At 36.8% G+C, this 22,794-nt stretch overlaps 5 protein-coding genes, 3 long non-coding RNA genes, 2 other non-coding genes and 1 pseudogene across 10 annotated transcripts; 6 read left to right on the forward strand and 5 right to left on the reverse strand.

Annotated features, from left to right (window-relative positions):
* The first annotated feature begins 184 nt into the window (after window positions 1-184).
* Window positions 185-1,112, forward strand: LOC125594034 (annotated as a pseudogene).
* A 3,100-nt stretch (window positions 1,113-4,212) lies between these two features.
* Window positions 4,213-5,953, forward strand: LOC106397413 (probable acyl-activating enzyme 5, peroxisomal). Its single transcript, XM_013837997.3, has one exon. The coding sequence runs from the start codon at window positions 4,252-4,254 to the stop codon at window positions 5,902-5,904; it is 1,653 nt and encodes a 550-aa protein (XP_013693451.2). The 5' UTR covers window positions 4,213-4,251; the 3' UTR covers window positions 5,905-5,953.
* Window positions 5,954-6,521: 568 nt separating this feature from the next.
* On the reverse strand, window positions 6,522-6,593 carry TRNAE-UUC. Its single transcript has one exon. It is a non-coding gene; the product is annotated as a tRNA-Glu (tRNA).
* A 1,415-nt stretch (window positions 6,594-8,008) lies between these two features.
* TRNAD-GUC lies at window positions 8,009-8,080 on the forward strand. The gene has a single exon. It is a non-coding gene; the product is annotated as a tRNA-Asp (tRNA).
* A 500-nt stretch (window positions 8,081-8,580) lies between these two features.
* LOC125594032 (TATA-binding protein-associated factor 2N-like) lies at window positions 8,581-10,699 on the reverse strand. The gene is made up of 8 exons (XM_048770352.1): window positions 10,519-10,699; window positions 10,324-10,446; window positions 10,131-10,211; window positions 9,950-10,038; window positions 9,757-9,831; window positions 9,494-9,558; window positions 9,345-9,410; window positions 8,581-9,275 (listed from the first exon to the last, which is right to left on the reverse strand). Exons 2-8 carry the CDS (start codon window positions 10,444-10,446, stop codon window positions 8,767-8,769), a joined length of 1,008 nt encoding a protein of 335 aa, XP_048626309.1. The 5' UTR covers window positions 10,519-10,699; the 3' UTR covers window positions 8,581-8,766.
* A 922-nt stretch (window positions 10,700-11,621) lies between these two features.
* On the reverse strand, window positions 11,622-13,068 carry LOC125594033. Its single transcript, XM_048770353.1, has 4 exons — window positions 12,731-13,068; window positions 12,419-12,521; window positions 12,174-12,335; window positions 11,622-11,972 (listed from the first exon to the last, which is right to left on the reverse strand). The coding sequence occupies exons 1-4, from the start codon at window positions 12,979-12,981 to the stop codon at window positions 11,805-11,807; spliced, it is 684 nt and encodes a 227-aa protein (XP_048626310.1). The 5' UTR covers window positions 12,982-13,068; the 3' UTR covers window positions 11,622-11,804.
* Window positions 13,069-13,610: 542 nt separating this feature from the next.
* LOC125594036 lies at window positions 13,611-14,563 on the reverse strand. The gene has a single exon (XM_048770355.1). The coding sequence runs from the start codon at window positions 14,332-14,334 to the stop codon at window positions 13,855-13,857; it is 480 nt and encodes a 159-aa protein (XP_048626312.1). The 5' UTR covers window positions 14,335-14,563; the 3' UTR covers window positions 13,611-13,854.
* Window positions 14,564-15,553: 990 nt separating this feature from the next.
* LOC125594035 (uncharacterized protein At1g76070-like) lies at window positions 15,554-17,614 on the forward strand. The gene is made up of 2 exons (XM_048770354.1): window positions 15,554-16,638; window positions 17,287-17,614. Exon 1 carries the CDS (start codon window positions 15,819-15,821, stop codon window positions 16,602-16,604), a length of 786 nt encoding a protein of 261 aa, XP_048626311.1. The 5' UTR covers window positions 15,554-15,818; the 3' UTR covers window positions 16,605-16,638; window positions 17,287-17,614.
* Window positions 17,615-18,183: 569 nt separating this feature from the next.
* Window positions 18,184-19,030, forward strand: LOC125594037. The gene is made up of 2 exons (XR_007329732.1): window positions 18,184-18,652; window positions 18,738-19,030. It is a non-coding gene; the product is annotated as an uncharacterized LOC125594037 (long non-coding RNA).
* Window positions 19,031-19,248: 218 nt separating this feature from the next.
* On the forward strand, window positions 19,249-20,050 carry LOC125594038. The gene is made up of 2 exons (XR_007329733.1): window positions 19,249-19,672; window positions 19,758-20,050. It is a non-coding gene; the product is annotated as an uncharacterized LOC125594038 (long non-coding RNA).
* Window positions 20,051-20,786: 736 nt separating this feature from the next.
* Window positions 20,787-21,595, reverse strand: LOC111206408. Its single transcript, XR_002658645.2, has 2 exons — window positions 21,165-21,595; window positions 20,787-21,079 (listed from the first exon to the last, which is right to left on the reverse strand). It is a non-coding gene; the product is annotated as an uncharacterized LOC111206408 (long non-coding RNA).
* Window positions 21,596-22,794: the final 1,199 nt, after the last annotated feature.

Here is a 22,794-nt window from a genome sequence, read left to right on the forward strand (position 1 = left end):
TCTACGGTCGTAAACCAATATCACATAGATCAAAAAATATTATTCTCTTTCAACATATTTTCATTTTCATATTTTAAATATATTTTGTTACTAAGATTATAAATGAACTTTAAATTTATTTAAGAAAAAATATACTAACCCGGCGCGTAGCGCCGGAATACCACTAGTATAAAAATAAATTAGGGATTTCTATATATAAAACAAGTAAGACGCTTCCCTCGAATACCTTCATCGCTCCTCTCGAAATCAAAACTCTCAAAGATGTCGACGAAGAAGATTGTGTTGAAAAGCTCCGACGGCGAGTCTTTCGAGGTCGACGAGGCCGTGGCTCTCGAGTCTCAGACCATAGCGCACATGGTCGAAGACGACTGCGTCGACAACGGGATCCCTCTTCCCAACGTCACGAGCAAGATCCTCGCGAAGGTGATTGAGTACTGCAAGAAACACGTCGACGCCGCCGCTTCTAAGACCGAGGCCGTCGATGGCGGCGCTTCCTCCGACGATGACCTCAAGGCCTGGGACGCCGAGTTCATGAAGATCGATCAAGCTACCCTCTTCGAACTCATCCTGGTAAGGATTTCTGATTTTGAAATTAGGGTTTCGTTCTAATTTGGGGGTTTCGTTTAAAGATTGGATCTTTCTTGAGATTGTTAGGATTCGTATGGAATTGAGCGTGATTTGAATTGGATCTAATGGTTTTGAATTGGATTTGGAACTTGCAGGCGGCTAACTATTTGAACATCAAGAACCTTCTTGACTTGACATGCCAGACGGTGGCTGATATGATCAAGGGGAAGACTCCAGAGGAGATTCGCACGACCTTCAACATCAAGAACGACTTTACTGCCGAGGAAGAGGAGGAGAGGTGCGCAGGGAGAACCAATGGGCTTTTGAATGATCAAGAGAAGATAGTCTTTGTCGTGTTGAAGCAAACCACCCAGTTTCTTCCTTTACGTTATTTGTCGATGACTTCGGGTTCCTTTTTATTTCGTGTTTAAATTTGTGACTGTTCGTCCTCTTTATTTATAATCGAGAACCTATGTTTGCGCTTTGATTTATCTTAAAGGGTGATGTTGGTTTGCTTTGCAAATATCTTTTATCTTGTTCATCTGCTTCGTCATTCATGCGAATTACTGATCGCTCTGTTTCGGTGGCTTCCATGCTACTTAAACACCTTCTTTAGATTCCTTTTCCAGATGAAGGAAGCAAGTCTCCAAGTTAGAGATGATAGTTGAGACTCTCCAAGTTAGAGCTGATAGTTGAGACATTCATACAAGAAACGAAATTGCTGTTATATAATGGCAAGCTACGAGTTATGCTGACATGAGAATATGAATCAGTGGCTTCATGATAAAGAGTTATGTCGTACAAGTACTCAAAGATACTCATGAACTGAACATTCTAGAATCTGAACACTGAAGCTCTTTCTCCGAGTGAAAAGATGGTTGAGGTGCTGCATCACTTAAACAATATGTCAAGATTATTTTTACCCCACGTTTTTGGTATTGAACATAATTTACATATAAATCGATTGCTATGTGTGATTGGTTGCCTTCAGTTAGCATGTGATCTTCTGAAAATATTCTTTCATCATTCTTCAAGTTCAGGCCCAAGTGCCATAAGGCCGTGGTATTGAGCGCCACGACAGTGCCTAGAACACCTAGTCCGGTTCGCCTATTCTTTTTTCTATTGTCTCAGAGAATTGTATATGGTCTATCCTGCGGGCACTTGTGCATTTTTTCTTATTTTGCTAAATTGTGCATTTGTTGTTGTGCTGATTAATCCAAATAGTCACACACAGAAACATCAACACTCGTTCAAGATTCATGAATTGATGCAAAGCAAAGAACTCTGAGTATAAACTGAATGCAAACTTTGCATAACACTGGAATACACATGTTTTACTGATGCATCACCACACTGGAAACACATGTTTAACTGATACATCAATGTGAACATCACTTAAGTTCTGACGCTGACTATGATTATATCACATCAATCATAGTGTGTGATTGGTTGTACAAGTAAAAGTTTATATTATCTTCATTCTGCGAGTAGCATGTGGTCCTTTAATTGCATTCTGTATTTAAGAAAGATTCCATCACTCTGTTCCTATCAACGATCAGGTCAACTACATCAAATGGACGTATAGACCGTCTTGGGAAGAACCGTAGAAGCATGCGCTTCTCGTTTCCAATATTATAATTTATTTTCATTCTTATTTTACTAAAATTTAATTATGTACTGCAGGAGTGTATATACATGTTGCATGTTCAAATGTTATGTTGTATACATGTTCCATGTCCAAATGTACGTTTTACAGAACAAAAATATATTCAGATTTTAACTGGTGTTAAAACTTTGAAGGCTTTAGAAAATTAGAAAGCTTTTAAGTTTTTTTTTTACTTTAAAAAAATTTATTAATTAGATAAATTTAGATAAATGTATTAGTTGCTTTTAAAAACTTTAATCATTCTAAAATGGCTAAAATTAAATTAAATTTTCTCTTTTCTCTTTCTATTGTTTTCTGATATCTAAGCAGACATGGTTTTAAGAACAAAAGTAGTACATTTTCTTTTCCTTTTTTTCTCTAAAATATTTGGTTCCCTAATAATTAATACATTTATCTAAATTTATATCAATTTTATTATAAATCTTGTTTGATATATTAATATATCTTAGATCTATATTGCACTATCTTAATCTATATATATATATATTTCATGTTCTTATTATTAATCGAATTTATATATTTAAATTATATTTATAAAATAATAAACCATATTTTAATTACAAAAGAAACTTTTATAAATACTTTGTTTTGGTAGAAAAACAACTTCTATAGCCAAATCTCTACATCGTAAAGCTAAAGTAAAGTCATTTAGCCAACCAGACCTTATATCATGATTAACCTGACTGAGGTTCTTAACTGAAATGGTTTTTTACTTTTAACTAAGAAAAATTAAGAACGTCTATTAAATAAGAGGTATAAAAGACGTTTTTTAACCGAAAAATGTAAAAAAAAATGTCAAATCATGAGTTAAGAATCTCTAATAAAAGGACCGGGTTAATCTTGCTTTTATCTTCTTATCATTCCTTGTTGGAGCAGTTACTGACTTTTCTTACAACTAATCGAGATCTTAATCTTCACTAACCAAATAAAAAAATTGCATGAGGCTTTGATTGGTAACATGTATTAGAGTTGATTTAGTTTGAGTTATGCACAAAAATCAAAAATGTCACCAATCATGAATTAGTTTTGAGTTTTTGATGTTAGGTTTGAGTTATAATGTATTATTGTTGAGTTACTAGTTTGAGTTATGTCCTTTGTAAAAAACATAAATCAAATCTTAAATCAACATCAACAAAATTCTCATGTATTAAGACTTGTGTTAAATAAATTTTGGTTTTCTATTAACTATCCCACATTCTTTTTTATTTTTCCACGTCCTTTTTTTTTTATTTTTTAACAAATTAAAAAAAAATAGTACATGATCATATTGTACGTTTACTTGTTGCTAAGTAATACAATATTTTAATACATAACCTACTTGTTAGTGAAAGACTTTCTAATTATTTTCAGTTTTGTTAGTTTTTTTAAACTCTAGTTAGTTAATCCAAATTTGTTTTTATATTTAATTGTTAATTTTGTTTGATGATTAAAATGTTATATCCTATGATTTTATTTGTTAATTTTAATTATTAATTTGTTTCTTAATATATATGTTCTTAATTTTTAAATTATATTTAGTTTTTCTAATTATTTTATTAAATATATAATAGGTGTTATTATTTCTGATATTTAGATTTTCTTTAAAAAATTATACATACTGCAACTTATACATCAAAAATGTTACCAGTCAATTGTTTTTAAAATGTATTAACTCAAATTTATACTGCAAACTCACTACATAAATCTATAATTTATACCACATAATTTTTACTGCAAGTTACATCGAACTATAACGTTTTTGGTAACTCAAAGCTAATACTACATGTCACCAATAGTCTATCTTTAGTTGTGGTCACTCCTTGTCTTAAACTAATCTTCTTAAACTACAATAAACCACAGTTAAATTCATTCTGATATTATTCCTCGTCGGAGCAGTTACTGACTTTTCTTACAGTTACCAAATCCAGGCGACTATGAGTTACAAACGTAACTTTATTTTTGTCTGAAGCTTGGCTCTATCTCTATAAATAGCTCTATCTATCTTTTGTTGTGGACACTCAAGAATATCAAGAAAATAAATGGAGGAGTTGAAGCCAAGTGCTGCAAACTCACCACCGTTGACGCCCTTAGGCTTCCTCGAAAGAGCAGCCACCGTGTATGGAGACTGTACCTCCATCATTTACGGCAACTCCACCGTGTACACATGGCGGGAGACCAATCTCCGTTGCCTCCGCGTCGCCTCCTCTCTGTCTTCAATCGGTATCAAAAGATCCGACGTCGTATCCGTCCTCTCCGCTAACACTCCGGCCATGTACGAGCTCCAGTTCGCCGTTCCGATGAGCGGCGCAATCCTCAACAACATCAACACTCGCCTCGACGCTACCACCGTCTCTGTTCTCCTCCGCCACTGCGAATCTAAGCTTCTCTTCGTCGACGTCTTTTACTCCGACCTCGCCGTCGAAGCGATCAAGAAACTTGACAAGCCGCCGATTCTCGTCCTCATCGAGGAGGACGAGGAGGGGGGAGATGGTGCTGACGTGGCGGACCGTTCGAAATTCTGTTACTCCTACAGTGTTTTAGTGGAGAGAGGAGATCCGGATTTTAACTGGATCCGACCCGAGAGCGAGTGGGATCCGATTGTGGTCAACTACACCTCCGGTACGACTTCGTCTCCCAAAGGAGTGGTTCACTGTCACAGGGGTATTTTCGTCATGTCGTTGGATTCATTAATCGACTGGACCGTACCGAAGAATCCGGTTTACTTGTGGACCCTACCGATATTCCACGCTAACGGTTGGTGTTACCCATGGGCTATCGCCGCCGTTGGAGGAACTAACGTCTGTTTACGTAAGTTCCAAGCGCCGTTAATCCACCGTTTGATCCGTGATCACGGCGTTACTCACATGTGCGGCGCGCCCGTTGTGCTTAACATGTTAACGGCGACTCATGAGGAACCTCTTAAAAGTCCGGTTCATTTCTTAACCGCCGGTTCTTCACCGCCGGTCACGGTGCTCCTCCGCGCGGAGTCTCTCGGTTTCGTTATCAGCCACGGGTACGGTTTAACGGAAACAGCCGGCGTGGTGGTCTCCTGCGCGTGGAAGCCACAGTGGAACCGTTTGCCGGCGAGTGATCAGGCGAGGCTGAAAGGCCGGCAAGGAGTGGGAACCGTCGGGTTTACCAAAATAGACGTGGTGGATCCGGGTTCGGGTCGGAGCGTGGAGAGAGATGGTGCAACGATGGGGGAGATAGTGATGAGAGGGAGTTCGGTCATGCTCGGTTACTTAAAAGATCCTGTCGGAACGAGGAAGACTCTGAAGAACGGGTGGTTCTTCACCGGAGACGTCGGAGTGTTGCACGGAGATGGGTATCTAGAGATTAAAGATAGGTCGAAAGATGTAATCATAACGGGTGGAGAGAATGTGAGTAGTGTGGAGGTGGAGGCGGTGTTGTACACGCACCCGGCGGTGAATGAAGCGGCTGTGGTGGCTAGACCGGATGAGCAATGGGGAGAGACGCCGTGTGCTTTCGTTAGTTTAAAACCTGGGTTGACCCGGAAACCCACGGAGAAGGAGATGATAGAGTATTGTAGGGAGAAGATGCCACGTTACATGGTGCCTAAAACGGTTGTGTTTCTTGATGAGTTGCCTAAGACATCTACAGGGAAGATTCCTAAGTTCGTGCTTAAGGAGATGGCTAATAAAATGGGTTCCACGAGGTTAAGTCGGTTGTAAAGAAAAGTATACTATAGTTTGATTTAATAACAAGTTATGGATTGAAGTGTAAGATAGATGGCTTAGACTGGTGCATGAGTGGGTTGCTCTTGGAAGTGTTTGGTTCAGTTTTGTTTCTTTGGTTCCGGTTCTGTCATCTTCAAGTTATATGATTGTGAAAGCATTTACGTTTATGGGTTGAATTTGATTTCAAGATTGTGTGGTGCTACCCTTTCTCCTTAATAAAGTTCAGTTCATGTGTTTCTGTATCCACCTTCTGTAATATTATAAGCTTTGTTTGAATTAATGGGACTTTAAAAGTGGGGAAAATGATTGAAGTGTGAGATTATTCTTTGAACAGTTTCGAGGTTGAGGCAGAGATTTTGAGTATTGACTTCATCATTATCTCGTTCATTAAAGATATGGATTCGAGTTTCCATGGTAGTAGAAAGTTTTCGAAACATTTTACAAGTAAAATCAGGATCAGGATCAGATCAATCTATATTTTTTTGGCCGGATATAAATCTTGAACAAGGGACATTGGTGACTAATAAAATGTTTTAAGGTTCTTTAGATTAATCAAAGAAATTACCACTGTGTGAAATCTACAAACAGTTGTTGTTACACCGAACAAAAAGCTCCGTTGCCGGGAATCGAACCCGGGTCTCCTGGGTGAAAGCCAGATATCCTAACCGCTGGACGACAACGGATTGGTGTTACACATTGTGAGTATTAGTACTCAACGTATATATATTTGTTCATTTGGCACATCAAAAAAGTTCAATTAAGAACATCATAGACCTAAAAGGATCTTCAATTTCAAAATTTTATTGTCAGATAAAACACAACACAACAGCTTAATTATGAATATTGCAGAACAACAAAGACTGCAATAAAACTTCAAAGTTCTAATCTGACTTAAAGCCTAATCATCAGCTTCAGATCAAACACGGTTCCCAAAGAAAGCCAACCGTGGTTTCTTAAAACTGTATCATAGAGCCACTTGTTTATTTTCTTCAATAAAACAACAAAGAGAGTCAACCGTGGTTTCTCATAACTGTATCATAGAGCCACTTGTTTCTTTTGTTAATACTCCTCCTCCAAGGTGATCAGTGATTCCTTGTTTTTGGTCCAATCTGCAGGTCCTTGGCATAATTATCCTTCTCGATCAGCCTAAAATCAGATTTTGTAACAAGAAGATATAGTCAGAATACAGAACATCATCATGGAGCTTTAGCCTACTTGCATATAAAAAAACAAAGAAATAATAATCAAATCCATTTTGAGTTATATATTCCATGTTGGTTGATTCCGTAAGCAAAATACTTGACATTTATAAAATAACATCATAGAAATTTAAGTATCCATTCAGTTTCTTAAGTTCATCAGTATAAAGATTTGTTAGAAAAGATAAAAAGAAAGATGTATATCTTACCGATGAATTAAGAAGTTGAGGCTGCTTGATTAACCTCTCGTTCACCTCCAAGAGAGAGCCTTTTACACAACACCTAGAACAAAACAAAAACATCAATCTTTCACGACATTAATCTTATGACAAAGAAAAGCAAAACAAAGTAAAACGCTTTTGCACCTCACGATATAAGAATCGATTGCAGTGGAAACTTTGCACAATGCTGTATTCGATTCAGAGCGCATAGCAAGCATTCTGCACAAAGAAGAGCATTTGAATAAACACTAGGTAGGCTACATAACAATCAGCAACAATTCTTTAAGTCTGAGGAAGCAAACCTTCTTTGGCATCTTCTTCTTGCTACTTTTGCTTGTTTATTTTGATTTCTGGATTTCTCGCGACCTCAGTCTTCTGAATTCTCCGTCGTTTGTATAACACTGTAAAACGAAAAACGAAGAACGAAGAACAACTCGTTTTCTTCCGTAGTACTTTTCGTGTTTCTAATGGGCCTTAACTTGATTAGCCATGGCCCATTAATATTTTACACGGTTAGTAACTTCTTTCTCAACATAGTATCGACTTGTTCGGTGAATTGTTGTCAACAAAACAAGAAATTCACAATCACAATGATGATTGAAAACTTGTATGGGTTTCGATTTTTTTCGGTTCCGCAGATTTTGTTAAATTCCTTATGTTTTCACTTCAGGCATCCAAGTCGTTGTAGTATAGTGGTAAGTATTCCCGCCTGTCACGCGGGTGACCCGGGTTCGATCCCCGGCAACGGCGTTTAACTTTTTTAAGTATCTCCTAATCATGTATACGGCGTCGGTTTTGTCTTTCTCACAGCCCAAGACTAGAGACTCAAAAGTATGCAAGGCCCAACAAAAAAATACACAGAAATGAGCTGCTTGCCTTGCTTTCGTGTGTGCTACATTGCTTTCTTACGTGCCCAAAAATATACACACAAGAATCTAAGAAAAAATGCCAGACGCAAAGTCACTCAACAAGTGGATGGCTTCTGCAACTCTGGTGTGTGTTTTCATCAACTCAAATAATATCCCTCCCAAAATGGACGATCAAGTGCTTAGGAATAAAAAAAATAATCAAATGTTTCATCAAACTATAACCGATAAGAGCAAAGACAACAAAAAATTATTCACTCTTACTCTGTCATCTAAAAAGACTACGAAGCAAATAAACAGAAGGTAAATCTCCAATAAAAACCCACCATAAATAAAATGAACAGATAAAACCTAAAGCGACTTTAAAGAAAAACAGTCACCAACTAAAAGAAAAAACTGCGAATCAATGGATAAAACAAAAGGAGGGATACACTTATGGCAAACATGTCTTCTTCATGGACAGAATCAAACATAAGGAGAGAGGAAGGAGATAGAACAAAACATCAAACGACTCTTGGCCTTCTTTTTTTTTTTTATGTTTGTGTAACATAGAAACCTCACTCTCATGTCTCAAGCAACTGCCTGGACTGGTGGTCCATCTGCTCTGTTGTTGAATCCACCACCACCACCGCGACCTCCTCCTCTTCCACGACCTCCCCTTCCACGTCCACGCCGAGGAGCATCATCATAATCATCACGGCCCTGAGGAGGACCCTCATAACCACCACCACGCCCCTGATGACCATCGTAACCACCACGCCTCTGAGGACCATCATAATAACCTCCACGCCTCCGAGGACCATCATAGCCACCACGCCCTTGAGGACCCCCATTGTAACCACCACGACGCTCGTAACCGCCACGGTCATCATATCCACGGTGTTCATGAGGAGGAGCATCATAACCGTAACCTCCATCTTGGGGTGCATCATACTCATTCTGAGGACCATTGTATCCTCCTCTTCCTCGACCACCACGGCTGCTGCGTCCTCTGCCACCACGCCCTCTTCCTCTGCCACCATAGGACTGGTTACGTTCATAACCGCCATCTTCATACTCAACGTTCACATATGCATTCCCTGCCAAACAAATGCGTTACAAAAGATCCATGAATCATATATTTAGAATCTGAATAGAACGCTACTTACCTCTGCCACCTCTTCCTCTCCCTCTCCCCCTTCCTCTTCCTCTCCCTCTGCCACCAGGTGAACCCTCTGCGAGATATATAAAACAGAAAACTCATAAAGCAGTCGAGTATGGGAGATTTATAAAGGTCATTAAGAGTGACCGAACAAACCTCCTCCTTCATAGTCGATGTCGCCTAATGGCTTGACCAACTCAACAGGAATCGGGCACTGGTATCTGCAACATCATTTGATAAATATCATAACGAGAAACGAGTTATAAAGCCTATAGTATCAAGGACACAGTAAAGAAGCCGGTCAAAATGAATATGTAATTTGTACGTCAGGCAGAGGAAATTGCTTGTGACAACGCATGGATCTAATCATGGCCAAGGACCACACAAAGTGAATAACAAAGATAAAACGAGAAACTCACCCAATGGAGGATGTGTTAAGCTCTTTGGTGGATAGGGTAATGGTAATCATAGACACATGCCTTGTAGTCTCAATACTTCAACACAGAACCAAAAAAGGAAAAAAAAACAAAAAGTAACAATTAGTTAAGGTAAGAACAAAGGTACATGTTAGCAATTATAAACAATTAAAAAATAAGAAAATGGGATCCTTACGGAAGAAGGCCTTCCTCTTTAGGTTCCCATGTGTCTGTGATGTCGGTGGATCCAATAGATGTGTTCTGATGAAGATCAGGGATCCTTCTCTACGTTACACAGTAAAAAGAAAGAAACTTTCAGACAACCCATCATCTAAACCACGGTTTTGTGAAATAAACACAACAACAACAAAAATTACCTTAATAAGCTCAACAATGTTCACAGTCTTGTTGATAGCTCTTCCCATTGCCTTGAACACAACTTCCGTTGACCCTTTCTCCTATACACACCAAAACAAATTCTAAATAAAACTGTTCAATTAATCCTCCGAAAAAACTTTAGAATCATCTCTTTAACCACACAACAGATTGACATTATTAATTACACAATACCTGGAGAAGAGTCATGGCGTAGGTGATGTAGTTGCGTGCCCTGCCCATACTAGTGATACGAATCTCGTTCGCGTCAATCGGCGTCTCATCCTTCTTCTTCACCACACGGTCGTACTTCTCCATCTAACAGGAACCCAATCATTAAAATGGAAAAATAATCAAGGAGAAGAAATCAATGTTGATTTGGATACTTACCTTAAGCGGATGTTGTGGTTTAGAGATCTTTCTCGAGAGGGGAGTGAGTGGTTTAAGAGCCCTCTTTGTACGGCTTCGTCTCTCTCCTTTTTTAAGCCCTAAGAGAGATTCTGATGCAAAGCGCCTCTCACATATATATCAGCCGCACCACTCCTCTCTTCCACACACACACGTTTGCACTACCCTAACCGGTCTCGGTTCGCGGTTTTATTATACCCAACCGAACCGAACCACGATAAATCAAGCTCAAGATCTCTAAACCAAGGAGTTTACTCGTTACTTGTTGATTCAGATCCGGTATTCAGGGGGTTTGAACCGGGATTGTTCTTAACTTCGGTTCATATCAATTTTCTCGGTTTAGTTGAGGCATATCTGTTTTTTTTCTTTTTTTTTTCTGGTGAGAATAAATTCTTGTAATGATAATATCTTGTTTATACAGTTGCACAAAATGCGAAGGAATTGGTCTAAATGGCTTTATCAATAGAAGAATAAAATTAAATTGTTAGACGAAAACCGAATCTACCTGTTATTAATAGAAAACTTTCTGGATTATCGGTGCTAACGGTTGATAAAAATATATAATATTTTTTTTTAACTTTAATATTTAAAGTGTATACATTTTGAACTTTTCAATTCAGCTTTTATGTAAGGAAAACATAAGTATTTTACAAGTATTTAATAAATTTAGATAAACGTTGTCCGTTGACATTTTTGTAGTGTTAGTTTTGAAATTTCTTGATATTTATTATTTTTGGAGAAAAAAATGTATTAACCCCCAAAAAATTTCTTTTTAAAACTTCGTTAAGGCATAATCTTAGCTTTAAAGATAAGACAATAATATAACTGGTGTGAGCATTTGACAAAACAAAAGTGGTTGTGACAAAAAAGACAAGTACAAATATTCTCATAAATATATAGCTGGGAGTATTGACCCACCAAACGTGAGACGCATCTAAGCTTTTGTGTCACAAATCAAAATTGAACAAATATCAAATTAATTAATGATGAAACCATTGACAAAACAAGTCATTCAACGAAGATCCTACAGATAGTAAATAGTGGTGAACAAGCTCTCTAATAGCAGAGACGACCAAGCAACGATAGAGACATAAAAACACTTGAAAGATGTCGCAGATCACTTTAGAGATAATACATTACAGAGAGTTTACAGTGTACAACAGATGGGTTTTGAACAAGTATATATTTACTTTACAGATAGTTCCCATGAAACTGGTAAAGCACTATTTTTTATTTTGATATGGATGTGAAAACAGCAAAAGCACTGATCAAAAGAAGGAAAGGAGATCATCTTGCTTCTCTACCTTGTGTGTTTGAACCAGAGGATCAATAACTTTTCTCCATCCTCCAAAATCTAAGGGAGAACCAGCATCTGGCAATACGAACCCGTTAACGTAGAAGGTTGGTGTTCCATAAACCCCTCTTGAAGCGCTATACTGCAACCACATAACAACCCACAAACAAAAGTAAAATATACTATATTTTTCCATACTCAGTTAACAATGAGAGTGGCCATGGTGTATATAACATATGGTGAACTGTTCAAATAGAAGACCACTGAGTGTTAATGGCCTGAATCTGAACCTATCAAGTACAAATTTTTGGCCTCAATCTGAACCTATCAAGTATAATGTTACCTTAAAGGAAACTCTGGTTGCACGGTCTGATATCGTGTCGGTGAAGCCGGATTTGAGAACATGTCGATACGAGCTTCCCAAGGTGGTTGTTCCAAGCTTGACAATTTTCTCCACAACATCAGGTCTTGACAGGAGTTGCGTTTGGGCGTTGTAGAACAATGCCTGTCAATCATAAACACATCAAAATTCTCAATGGATAGAGATGCAAACAACAACCAACCGACCAACAGCTAAAATGAACAAACCTGATGCTCAAAGAAGGCTTCCAGCAAACAGAAGGTAGCGTTTGCGTTCAAAGCATTCACAATGTGTAAAGCCCTAGAGCTCACATATGCATTGTCATGGTACCTGCAACATCATCCCAAAACCCGAAATAGATTCATTACAAGATTGAATCTTTAAAGCAAATCATTCGCAGTTTCATAAAACATATACGAATCAATCAATACATGAAACAGGGCAACTACAATTGAAGTCATTGACGAACTAATTCTAACCAAAGCTAAGAGCTTTCTACCAATTTCAGACATTGAATGAGAAAAAGACAGAGTACTGACGGTAAAGGAAGGAGGTGAAGGAGAAGGGCAACGCGAGATCCGTAGCGTTGAAAAACTTGCTTCAGAGGCGGCCAAGCGTCTCTGCTATCCGGGCAAACCGGGTCAAAAAACGCCTCGATTAGTATAGTATCCGGGTCAACTCGACGACCCGGTGGGTAAAGGAAACCATCGAGCCTCGCCGGTGGTACTAGCTGCGCATGTGCTTGCGTCCCGATAAAGAAGACGACGAACAGAAAAGTTGTACGGCTCATTCTCTCTTTGCTTACACTCTTTCTCTCTTCTCAGGATCGCCGGGAGGATTGTTAAAGAACCAAACACGGTGAGTGTAAGCAACGGTTAGGATTGCTCGGAAGCTAAGCGATAACACTCTTCTACTTGCTTCCCAGCCGTTGATCTACTTTTTTTTGCTGACGTGGAGGAATCTCGTTGCAGTTCGACGTGGAAGTTTGTTTAGCCGGAAAATGTTGGGTTGAGGAAGTAATATAAGTTAAATTCGGTCCTTATATAGTAAATATCCCTAAGTAAGAGCCTATCCGAAAATAAAAATAATTGAGTACTCATAAAGAAAATTCCAGCAAGAACTTATTTGAGTTGTAACTGCGACAAGTGTGTTGTTGAGGAATCTGTATACATCTAAAGGCATTCAGTCTGAGCTGAAACCAAACAACTCATGGAAGCTGTAAGCAAAAATTAAAGAACACAAATCCAATTTTTTTTCTTTTTCATAAATCCAATTGGTTATTTTAAACCAGGAAAAGACATTAAAAGTGTTCATGGCTATTGTTCATATAGAGGCTGATGTGGACAAAAGCGGGACAGCTAATTACATTGAGTTTATAACTGCTACAATGCATTGACATAGACGGAAGAAGAAGGAACAGTTGATAGAAGCATTCATGTATTTGATCCAGCTGTGTGTTGCTCTAAATAGCCATCATGTTTATCTGAAGTAGAATCTTGAATTATATCTTATTATATTCTCCATTCAGAACTTAGGAGAAGAGCTGGTTTAGTAACTGCTTTTTTGTTACTTGTATTCGTACAGTTGTATGACAAAAGGACAAAACATTCTTTTCAAAGTACAACATTCAAACTATGTTATAAACTTTGTCGTTTCCGACGAATCACGGTTGATCGCCTCTGTTTCTCTTCTCAATCATCTCTCTCTGCTTCTCCGCGAGCCTATCTAAAGCAGACGAAACGGCGTCGCTTCCACCGATCAGCAGCCGCGTGATAACCTCCGGATCCGTCTCGAACCGCGCCGCCTCGAACTCCTTCCTAGCGTTCTCTCTCAGCACATCTCTCCACAGGACTCCCCTTGAATCCGTCCACGTGTAGAACCTAGTCGCGCGTAATATGTCCCGGTATAAACTCAGCGCCTCTCGGCGCGTGCTCGTCAGACGCTGTCTGTTCAGATACTCCGCCTCCTCGTCGTTGATTAGCGGTTTCTCTTTCTTCGCTAGGTGTCTATCGAGGAGCTCCTCCATGGTGTCTGGGCCTTCGTGTAGAAACCTTCTTGTTGATACAGCGTCTCTCCGAAGCATCAGATCTATACGAGTCGACATGTTTCGCCATTTCCGAAGCTTCGCAGCCATCATCAACATCTCTCACTCACAGAACCAACGTTGAGCTATTTGGTCAAGTTGCTTAATGGGCCCAATATGGGCTTATCCATGCGACTTAATAGGCCCATATAATTTCTAAGCTAACACGAAGAATATGAAATTGTTACTTCAGACAAATATTTCGATTGTTGACAAAAAAACACAAATACTTTATTTCGATTCAATACTGAATGCTCCCAAATACGAGAATGTCTCGGAACCGTCGCGTAGTAACTTGTAGTAGCAAACATGCACCATAATTAATGAGGTAGCTTAGCTTACATTGAAAAAATATAATGCTATGCTTTAGCATCGAGTTTGAATAATACAATTGTTAATGCTGGGCAGAAGCATTAGAAGTATCTGCTTCCAGCTGTTGATACGATATTTTGTTTTTGGCCAATTTATTACTCCTACTAAGTTGTATCAATAACTTAGATGGTTAAGCTAGTTAGCAAACCACTTCAAGGTAGCATGTTTAAAACTACTAGGTGGCCTTTATTTTTTTTGGGTTTCCAGCCCTTGGTTTTGTGGAGTTTTTCAGGGCAGGACTCATGACTCATGAGCAACTGACACCAGTCTTTTTTTATTTTGTATTTGTCAAATTTTCATCGTAATTAAAAACGGCTTACGGTTGTTCGTGCTTTGATATATTCTTCGATATTAATATTTTCGGGTCATGTAGACTACAGTTTTCTTTGATTAATCGCAAGAAAAAGTAAACCATATTATATTAACTAGTTCTGGCCAGGGTTTACCACTTCAATAACTTTATATACACACAACTATTGGAATGTGTCAAACGTCCAGTTCCATCTCGATTGTACATTTTTTATTTCAGTTATTACAATTACAAGACTTTTTTTGGGTCAAAACAATTACAAGACTTTTAGATTGCCTAGTTAACAAAGGAAAAATACTTGAATTATGTGAGACATTTGCAGAAATAAAAAAAAACTACTTCGGTAAATTGTTAATTAGTCTACTCTACTTCGTTTCAAAGTAACACGATTCTGATTTACGGGGTAATATGGCCCACGTTAAAGTCAAATTCGCAATCTGCATAAAAAGGAAATTTTACTTTGAAGAATTTTTCAGAAAATATATTAATCTTTTAATAAATGTGGGATATATAATTGAAAATAAAATTTAAAATGAATTAGATCAATCTATAAATTTCAACTGTATTTTCTTAAAGTTTTTATATGAGACTTTATTTAATTTGGTCTCTTTGTTTATTATGCAAACTTTCCAAATACGTGTTTTAGATAGTTAACAAGAAAAGGAAACTTGCTTTAAAAATTAGATTTTATAAATCGGCACAAAGGTCTTCTTTGCCTTTTAACTAACATTTGATTTGACCAAAACTCCTCTAATCCAGGCATCATCGTTGACTTTTTCAAACGTTGTTTCCTTCTTGAACATCTCAAAAAGGCCAGAACTCCTCTGTTTCTGTCTTCGATTTCGCTGTGAATCACCAAGCAATGGACAATAAGCACCATGCTTCAAGTTCAACTTCAAAACCAAAGAACAAGAACAAGCTCTTGAAGATGCTTCCCAAAGCTATGTCCTTCGGACATCGCGTACCGCCGTTTAGCCCCGGAAAAGATCTCCACCACAACCACAATACAACGTCGTCCTCCTCCAACAAAGCATATTTCTCCGGTCCTATGGTCTTGGTTCCTAACGCCGCTCGTGTAAGGAGAAACAAAAGCGACGCCGTTTGGGACGAGCCCACTTCACCTAAAGTCTCTTGCATCGGCCAGATCAAGCTCGTTAAATCAAAACGCTCCTCTCCTAAGAAAAACCCTAAACCATCTTCTTCCTCTTTAACCAAAGGAGATGATAACAAAGGTCGTTTTTCAAAGTTCAAACGTCTCTTCTCGTTCTCGTCATCGGCTGGAGGTAACAAGTCTAGAAAACCCCATCCCGCCGCCGTGACTGAACAGCCGGTTACGGTGGTTACCTCCGCGGCGGTGCCGTCGTTAGGTCAGATGAAGAAGTTTGCGAGCAGCCGTGATGGTTTAGGAAGATTTGACTGGGAGGTCGAGATGAAACGTGAAGAAGAAGAGTCTCCGGCTGATCATCGCCGTGGTTACTTTTCCGATGATGAGAGGAGAGGAGGTTGCTTAAGAGGCAAGGAAGAGGAAGAAGATGACGTAATAATTCCGTTCTCAGCTCCGTTGAGTATGAAGCCTAAGAATGAAGTTAACTTGTGGAAGAGAAGAACCATGGATCCACCAAAACCACTTCATCTTCATACCTCTTGACCTTTGAAGTTACATCTCCATTTTATTTCAATAGGTAAGTCACTGCAAATTAAATCGTATAATGATCATCATACAGAGTGAATCTGGATTTTGTTATTATGTATATATGCTAAATGGTGCCCATATATATCATCATTTCCATTCTTTTTTATTATTATTTGAAAGAATCATCATTTTCCATTCATTAGTTAGTCTTTATGAATACTAGAGTCTTTGTCCGCGCTACGCGCGGAAAATAGGTTTAAATATATTATGTTTAGGATTTAAATCTTTAAATAATATTAAGAATTTATTTGATATGTTTAATTAAGTTTTGTTTCAATGTTGATATTAAAAAAAATGTGAAAGATATTATGTGTTGACTCTTTTAATATTTGACCTTAATTATGGCAGAAAATATTACTCGTTTGAACTAATTTGGGTCCGGTAATTAAAACTAAAAAATTGTAGTTGCATGCTTTTAATGTGAAACTCATGCAGATGTTAATTATATGATGCCTATTATTAAATATATGGGAGCAAATTTTATTTGATATTATATCGTACTACTATAAAGGTTTTAAACACCAAACTGTTTCCAAAGTAAATGTAAAAGTATAAAATAAACAATTTGAGAAGGAAGAGTCAAACAGAACCAAAAATATTGAAAAGTGAAAACTAATAAGTTTGTTGAACCATGCAGTCTTCGCAAAGATGAGAAGCCAATAATCGGATCTGCTATTGGTTCTGGTATAGATGGTGGAGCAGATGGAGACATGACTTTCGTAACGGTTATCACTCATGTCCTGCCAGATAGATTGTGCTCAGTCACCTTTACATTAAACTTGTGTGTTTATCATATGGTGTTGAGCAGAGCTTGCGGATCAGGCACCTCAAAACCATCATTTTTATTTCCATTGCCCTAAAATGTGTAAATATTGTTGTCGGCTATTATGTAATTTTTCATAGCTGTTTTGTAGTGTTGTAAAATACTTTATAATGACATAAATATCTATACTATTATTTATGAAGTGATTTGGTTTATATGTCAGCTTTTCCATATTTTTAGTTTTTTTCGCTTATTTTTTAATATTTATTTATTATGTTAATTGTTTTATTTTTAAACTTATCTGTTAAATTTTAAAATATTTTTAGTTGGTTATTGTAAAATATTATTTGAGAATTAAATTTGCTGATTTGTCATGTTTTCTTTCCTTTTAGGTAATTTTTTTTTATTTTTCATATTTTTATTAGGTTTTGGCTAAATTATTGATTTATTATTTATTTTTAGCTAAGTCACTAATTTATTAATTTTAAAAATATCCTTAATTAATCTTATATATATTAAAAACGAATTTTATTTTAAAATACAATGTTTTTATTAGGTTTTGGCTTAATTATTGATTTATTATTTATTTTTTACTAAGTCACTAATTTATTAATTTTAAACATATCCTTAATGAATCTTATATATATTAAAAACGAATTTTATTTTAAAATACTAAATTTATATGTTATATTAAAATTTAGTTAGTTTTTCTTATTTTTCATATTTTTATTAAGTTTGAGACTTTTAGCTAGGTTATTGATTTATTATACTATACTAAAAGTAAGATATCCTTATCATATAGCTATGCCACGTATTACAAAATAATCAACCAATCATATTCTTTTTTTTTTACACATCAGATGGGCCTCAACGTGTGGGCTTCGTCCTACTTCTGCTGTTCACGTTTGAGCTTGGTCTAGCAACTCTTTTCAGCTCCGGGTCCGTTATCCCCGAAGACTTCGACCTCTCTATCGACTTCCCCTTCTTGATATCGTATAGGTTGTTCTTTGTCGCCGTCGCGTGTGAGGCGCTGTAGCTCCTGAAGTCTCCGGCTCTTGGACCCCCGTCGTAAGGCTGGATCTGCATCCCTCCGTCTCCATACGGTGTTCAAACCAGGTTGACTTCTACATAATACCAAATACATCTATTCCAATATCTATCTCCCTCTTCACATCTCCTTCCGCTCCTCTCTACTCCAATGAACCATGCCGTGTCTGCATCTATCGGACTTGCACCTTCGGTCTCTGTATCGTGTTCCATTTGCTATGTATTGGTTTCTCATCAGTTTTATTTTCTGATTGTTTTGTGTTTTGATTCTTCTGTAGAGAAACGAAAAGCAGGATCTGAAGAAGCTGTGGTGTGGTGTGGAGATGTCAAAGGAAGGTAGCGGTGGTGGTGGTAATGGAGCCGAGCAAGAAGAAGAAGAAGAGAAAGGCGGAGAAGAAGAGAAGACAGAGATGCGAGGAGGATGGAGTCGGAAGATGACGACGGCTGCGTAGATTAGGTTTTGGTTTATTAGTTTTGGTTTAGTTAGGTGTTGGTTTAATCTGTTTTAGTTTTTGGTTTAATGTATTCTGGTTTATTAATTTTTTTTATCCTGATTTAGTTTTATACTTAATTGAAATCTAATTTTAATTAATAAATCAATTTCATTTTTAATTAAAAAATTAATTTTCGATTTTTTTCATATTTTTTATTAATTAATTTTATTTTTTCCTAACTAATTTGCTAATTTATTATTTTAAAGAATACGCTTTATGAATTTATATATAATTAAAAACATTTTTTTAATCATGTAAAATTTATATGTTATGTTAAATATTAAATGGACGTATTACAAAATAATCAACCAATCATATTCTTTTTTTTTTACACATCAGATGGGCCTCAACGTGTGGGCTTCGTCCTACTTCTGCTGTTCACGTTTGAGCTTGGTCTAGCAACTCTTTTCAGCTCCGGGTCCGTTATCCCCGAAGACTTCGACCTCTCTATCGACTTCCCCTTCTTGATATCGTATAGGTTGTTCTTTGTCGCCGTCGCGTGTGAGGCGCTGTAGCTCCTGAAGTCTCCGGCTCTTGGACCCCCGTCGTAAGGCTGGATCTGCATCCCTCCGTCTCCATACGGTGTTCAAACCAGGTTGACTTCTACATAATACCAAATACATCTATTCCAATATCTATCTCCCTCTTCACATCTCCTTCCGCTCCTCTCTACTCCAATGAACCATGCCGTGTCTGCATCTATCGGACTTGCACCTTCGGTCTCTGTATCGTGTTCCATTTGCTATGTATTGGTTTCTCATCAGTTTTATTTTCTGATTGTTTTGTGTTTTGATTCTTCTGTAGAGAAACGAAAAGCAGGATCTGAAGAAGCTGTGGTGTGGTGTGGAGATGTCAAAGGAAGGTAGCGGTGGTGGTGGTAATGGAGCCGAGCAAGAAGAAGAAGAAGAGAAAGGCGGAGAAGAAGAGAAGACAGAGATGCGAGGAGGATGGAGTCGGAAGATGACGACGGCTGCGTAGATTAGGTTTTGGTTTATTAGTTTTGGTTTAGTTAGGTGTTGGTTTAATCTGTTTTAGTTTTTGGTTTAATGTATTCTGGTTTATTAATTTTTTTTATCCTGATTTAGTTTTATACTTAATTGAAATCTAATTTTAATTAATAAATCAATTTCATTTTTAATTAAAAAATTAATTTTCGATTTTTTTCATATTTTTTATTAATTAATTTTATTTTTTCCTAACTAATTTGCTAATTTATTATTTTAAAGAATACGCTTTATGAATTTATATATAATTAAAAACATTTTTTTAATCATGTAAAATTTATATGTTATGTTAAATATTAAATGGTTGATTCTAAAATAATATAATTAAATTATCAAAAGTTTTTAAAATAAGATAATTCTTATATATATAATGTTGCTATCTGAAAAGAAATTTTTGTTATACATTAAGATGCAAAAAAATATAATTAAATATTAGTTAAAAAAATATTTATATTAAGATGTTTTCTAAACTATTTCTAAAATATGAGCGTTTTAAAAAATTTAACAGCATAATAAGTATATATTTTGATAAAACAATATTTGACATATATAAATATTTGATGTTTAAAGTAACTATTTGAAAACATAAATAATAATTTGGTATACTTGTTTTAGATTAATAAGACATAAACTAATAAGTATTGATAAGAAAATTATGTCTGCATGTGCGGACAAAACACTTATTAATGTTGTAATTTAAAATAAAATAGTTAAAATTAACTAATTAAAATTAATTAATAAAATTAATTAATAAAAAATATGAAAAAAATCGAAAATTAATTTTTTAATTAAAAATGAAATTGATTTATTAATTAAAATTAGATTTCAATTAAGTATAAAACTAAATCAGGATAAAAAAAATTAATAAACCAGAATACATTAAACCAAAAACTAAAACAGATTAAACCAACACCTAACTAAACCAAAACTAATAAACCAAAACCTAATCTACGCAGCCGTCGTCATCTTCCGACTCCATCCTCCTCGCATCTCTGTCTTCTCTTCTTCTCCGCCTTTCTCTTCTTCTTCTTCTTGCTCGGCTCCATTACCACCACCACCGCTACCTTCCTTTGACATCTCCACACCACACCACAGCTTCTTCAGATCCTGCTTTTCGTTTCTCTACAGAAGAATCAAAACACAAAACAATCAGAAAATAAAACTGATGAGAAACCAATACATAGCAAATGGAACACGATACAGAGACCGAAGGTGCGAGTCCGATAGATGCAGACACGGCGTGGTTCATTGGAGTAGAGAGGAGCGGAAGGAGATGTGAAGAGGGAGATAGATATTGGAATAGATGTATTTGGTATTATGTAGAAGTCAACCTGGTTTGAACACCGTATGGAGACGGAGGGATGCAGATCCAGCCTTACGACGGGGGTCCAAGAGCCGGAGACTTCAGGAGCTACAGCGCCTCACACGCGACGGCGACAAAGAACAACCTATACGATATCAAGAAGGGGAAGTCGATAGAGAGGTCGAAGTCTTCGGGGATAACGGACCCGGAGCTGAAAAGAGTTGCTAGACGAAGCTCAAACGTGAACAGCAGAAGTAGGACGAAGCCCACACGTTGAGGCCCATCTGATGTGTAAAAAAAAAAGAATATGATTGGTTGATTATTTTGTAATACGTGGCATAGCTATATGATAAGGATATCTTACTTTTAGTATAGTATATAGATGTGTTTTGGTTCAATTTTGCTATTTGCTAAATAAAATCTCTCTTTCACTACGTTCTGTTTTTTGAACTACTTGATACATAAACGTAGCCGCTATGGTTTTAACTTTTAAGACCATATGATTTTTAACAAGTTAGCTGGAAGCCTGGAACAAAGGAGATGACAACACTTACAATCTAACAGAAGCCTAAAATAACAATAAACTAGTGACAAAAATGAAGTTCAGTGAGTCTTAAATTCACGGTTACTACTCCCTCACGAGATATGTTTTTCTCCTCTTTTTAACGGCTGTCCACTCTATTTCTTTAATAATTTGGGTTGGCTTAGTTAATCTCTCATCTCTAGTTGTGGTCATGTGAGTGTTTTTTTTTTTTTGAAAGACCATGTGAGTGTTTGCTCCCAGTGTTGCGAATGGTTGGTGGCACTTAGGAAAAACTGTGGATCAATTACATTCTTACAGTTACATAGTAATGTTGTTTTACTCATGGTGACATCGTGTATGACAAGAACCAACTAACTGTCCATATTATAAATGTAATTCACAATCCAACCATTAAATAACATATGCTTCGTATCACATATAAAATGATATTAGTGCTCATATTTATTTATAGAATTACACAATATCTTCATTGGGTAGGTAACAAATCAATTTACATCTCATTCTCGTACCGAAATACTCAAATTCGGTGCCTTCAAAGTTAAAAGTACAAAGCCAAATCAAACCAAGAATCACAATATTTTGTTGTTTTCAATATAAACATGTCTCGGATGGTACAAACAAAACCATAAATCATTTTCCTTTTAGTAAATCAAGTTGACAATTTAGTATAAGTGACACGAACGCCTGTATACAGGAGAATCTCTCCAATGAGTTCTCCTTTACTAGAACCAACATACCGGCCACAAATATCACCGTTTGTAATGAACAAGAAAGTGGGTACTTCCATAACATTCATGTCCTTGAGAATCTCCATAGAGCAGGGCCGGATCTGGGGACAGCCGAATGAAACATTGACCTCGGCCCCCAAAAATTTTAGAGGTTTTTTTGCATAGGTTTAAGCCCCAAACATTGATTCTGGTCCCCAAAATTTTTAGAATTCTTAAGAAATGTTTCAAGCCCCCAAATTCTCAGATCCACCCATGCCATACA

This window comes from Brassica napus (assembly GCF_020379485.1).
Source record: "Brassica napus cultivar Da-Ae chromosome A2 unlocalized genomic scaffold, Da-Ae chrA02_Random_30, whole genome shotgun sequence".
NCBI classification, from domain to species: domain Eukaryota; kingdom Viridiplantae; phylum Streptophyta; class Magnoliopsida; order Brassicales; family Brassicaceae; genus Brassica; species Brassica napus.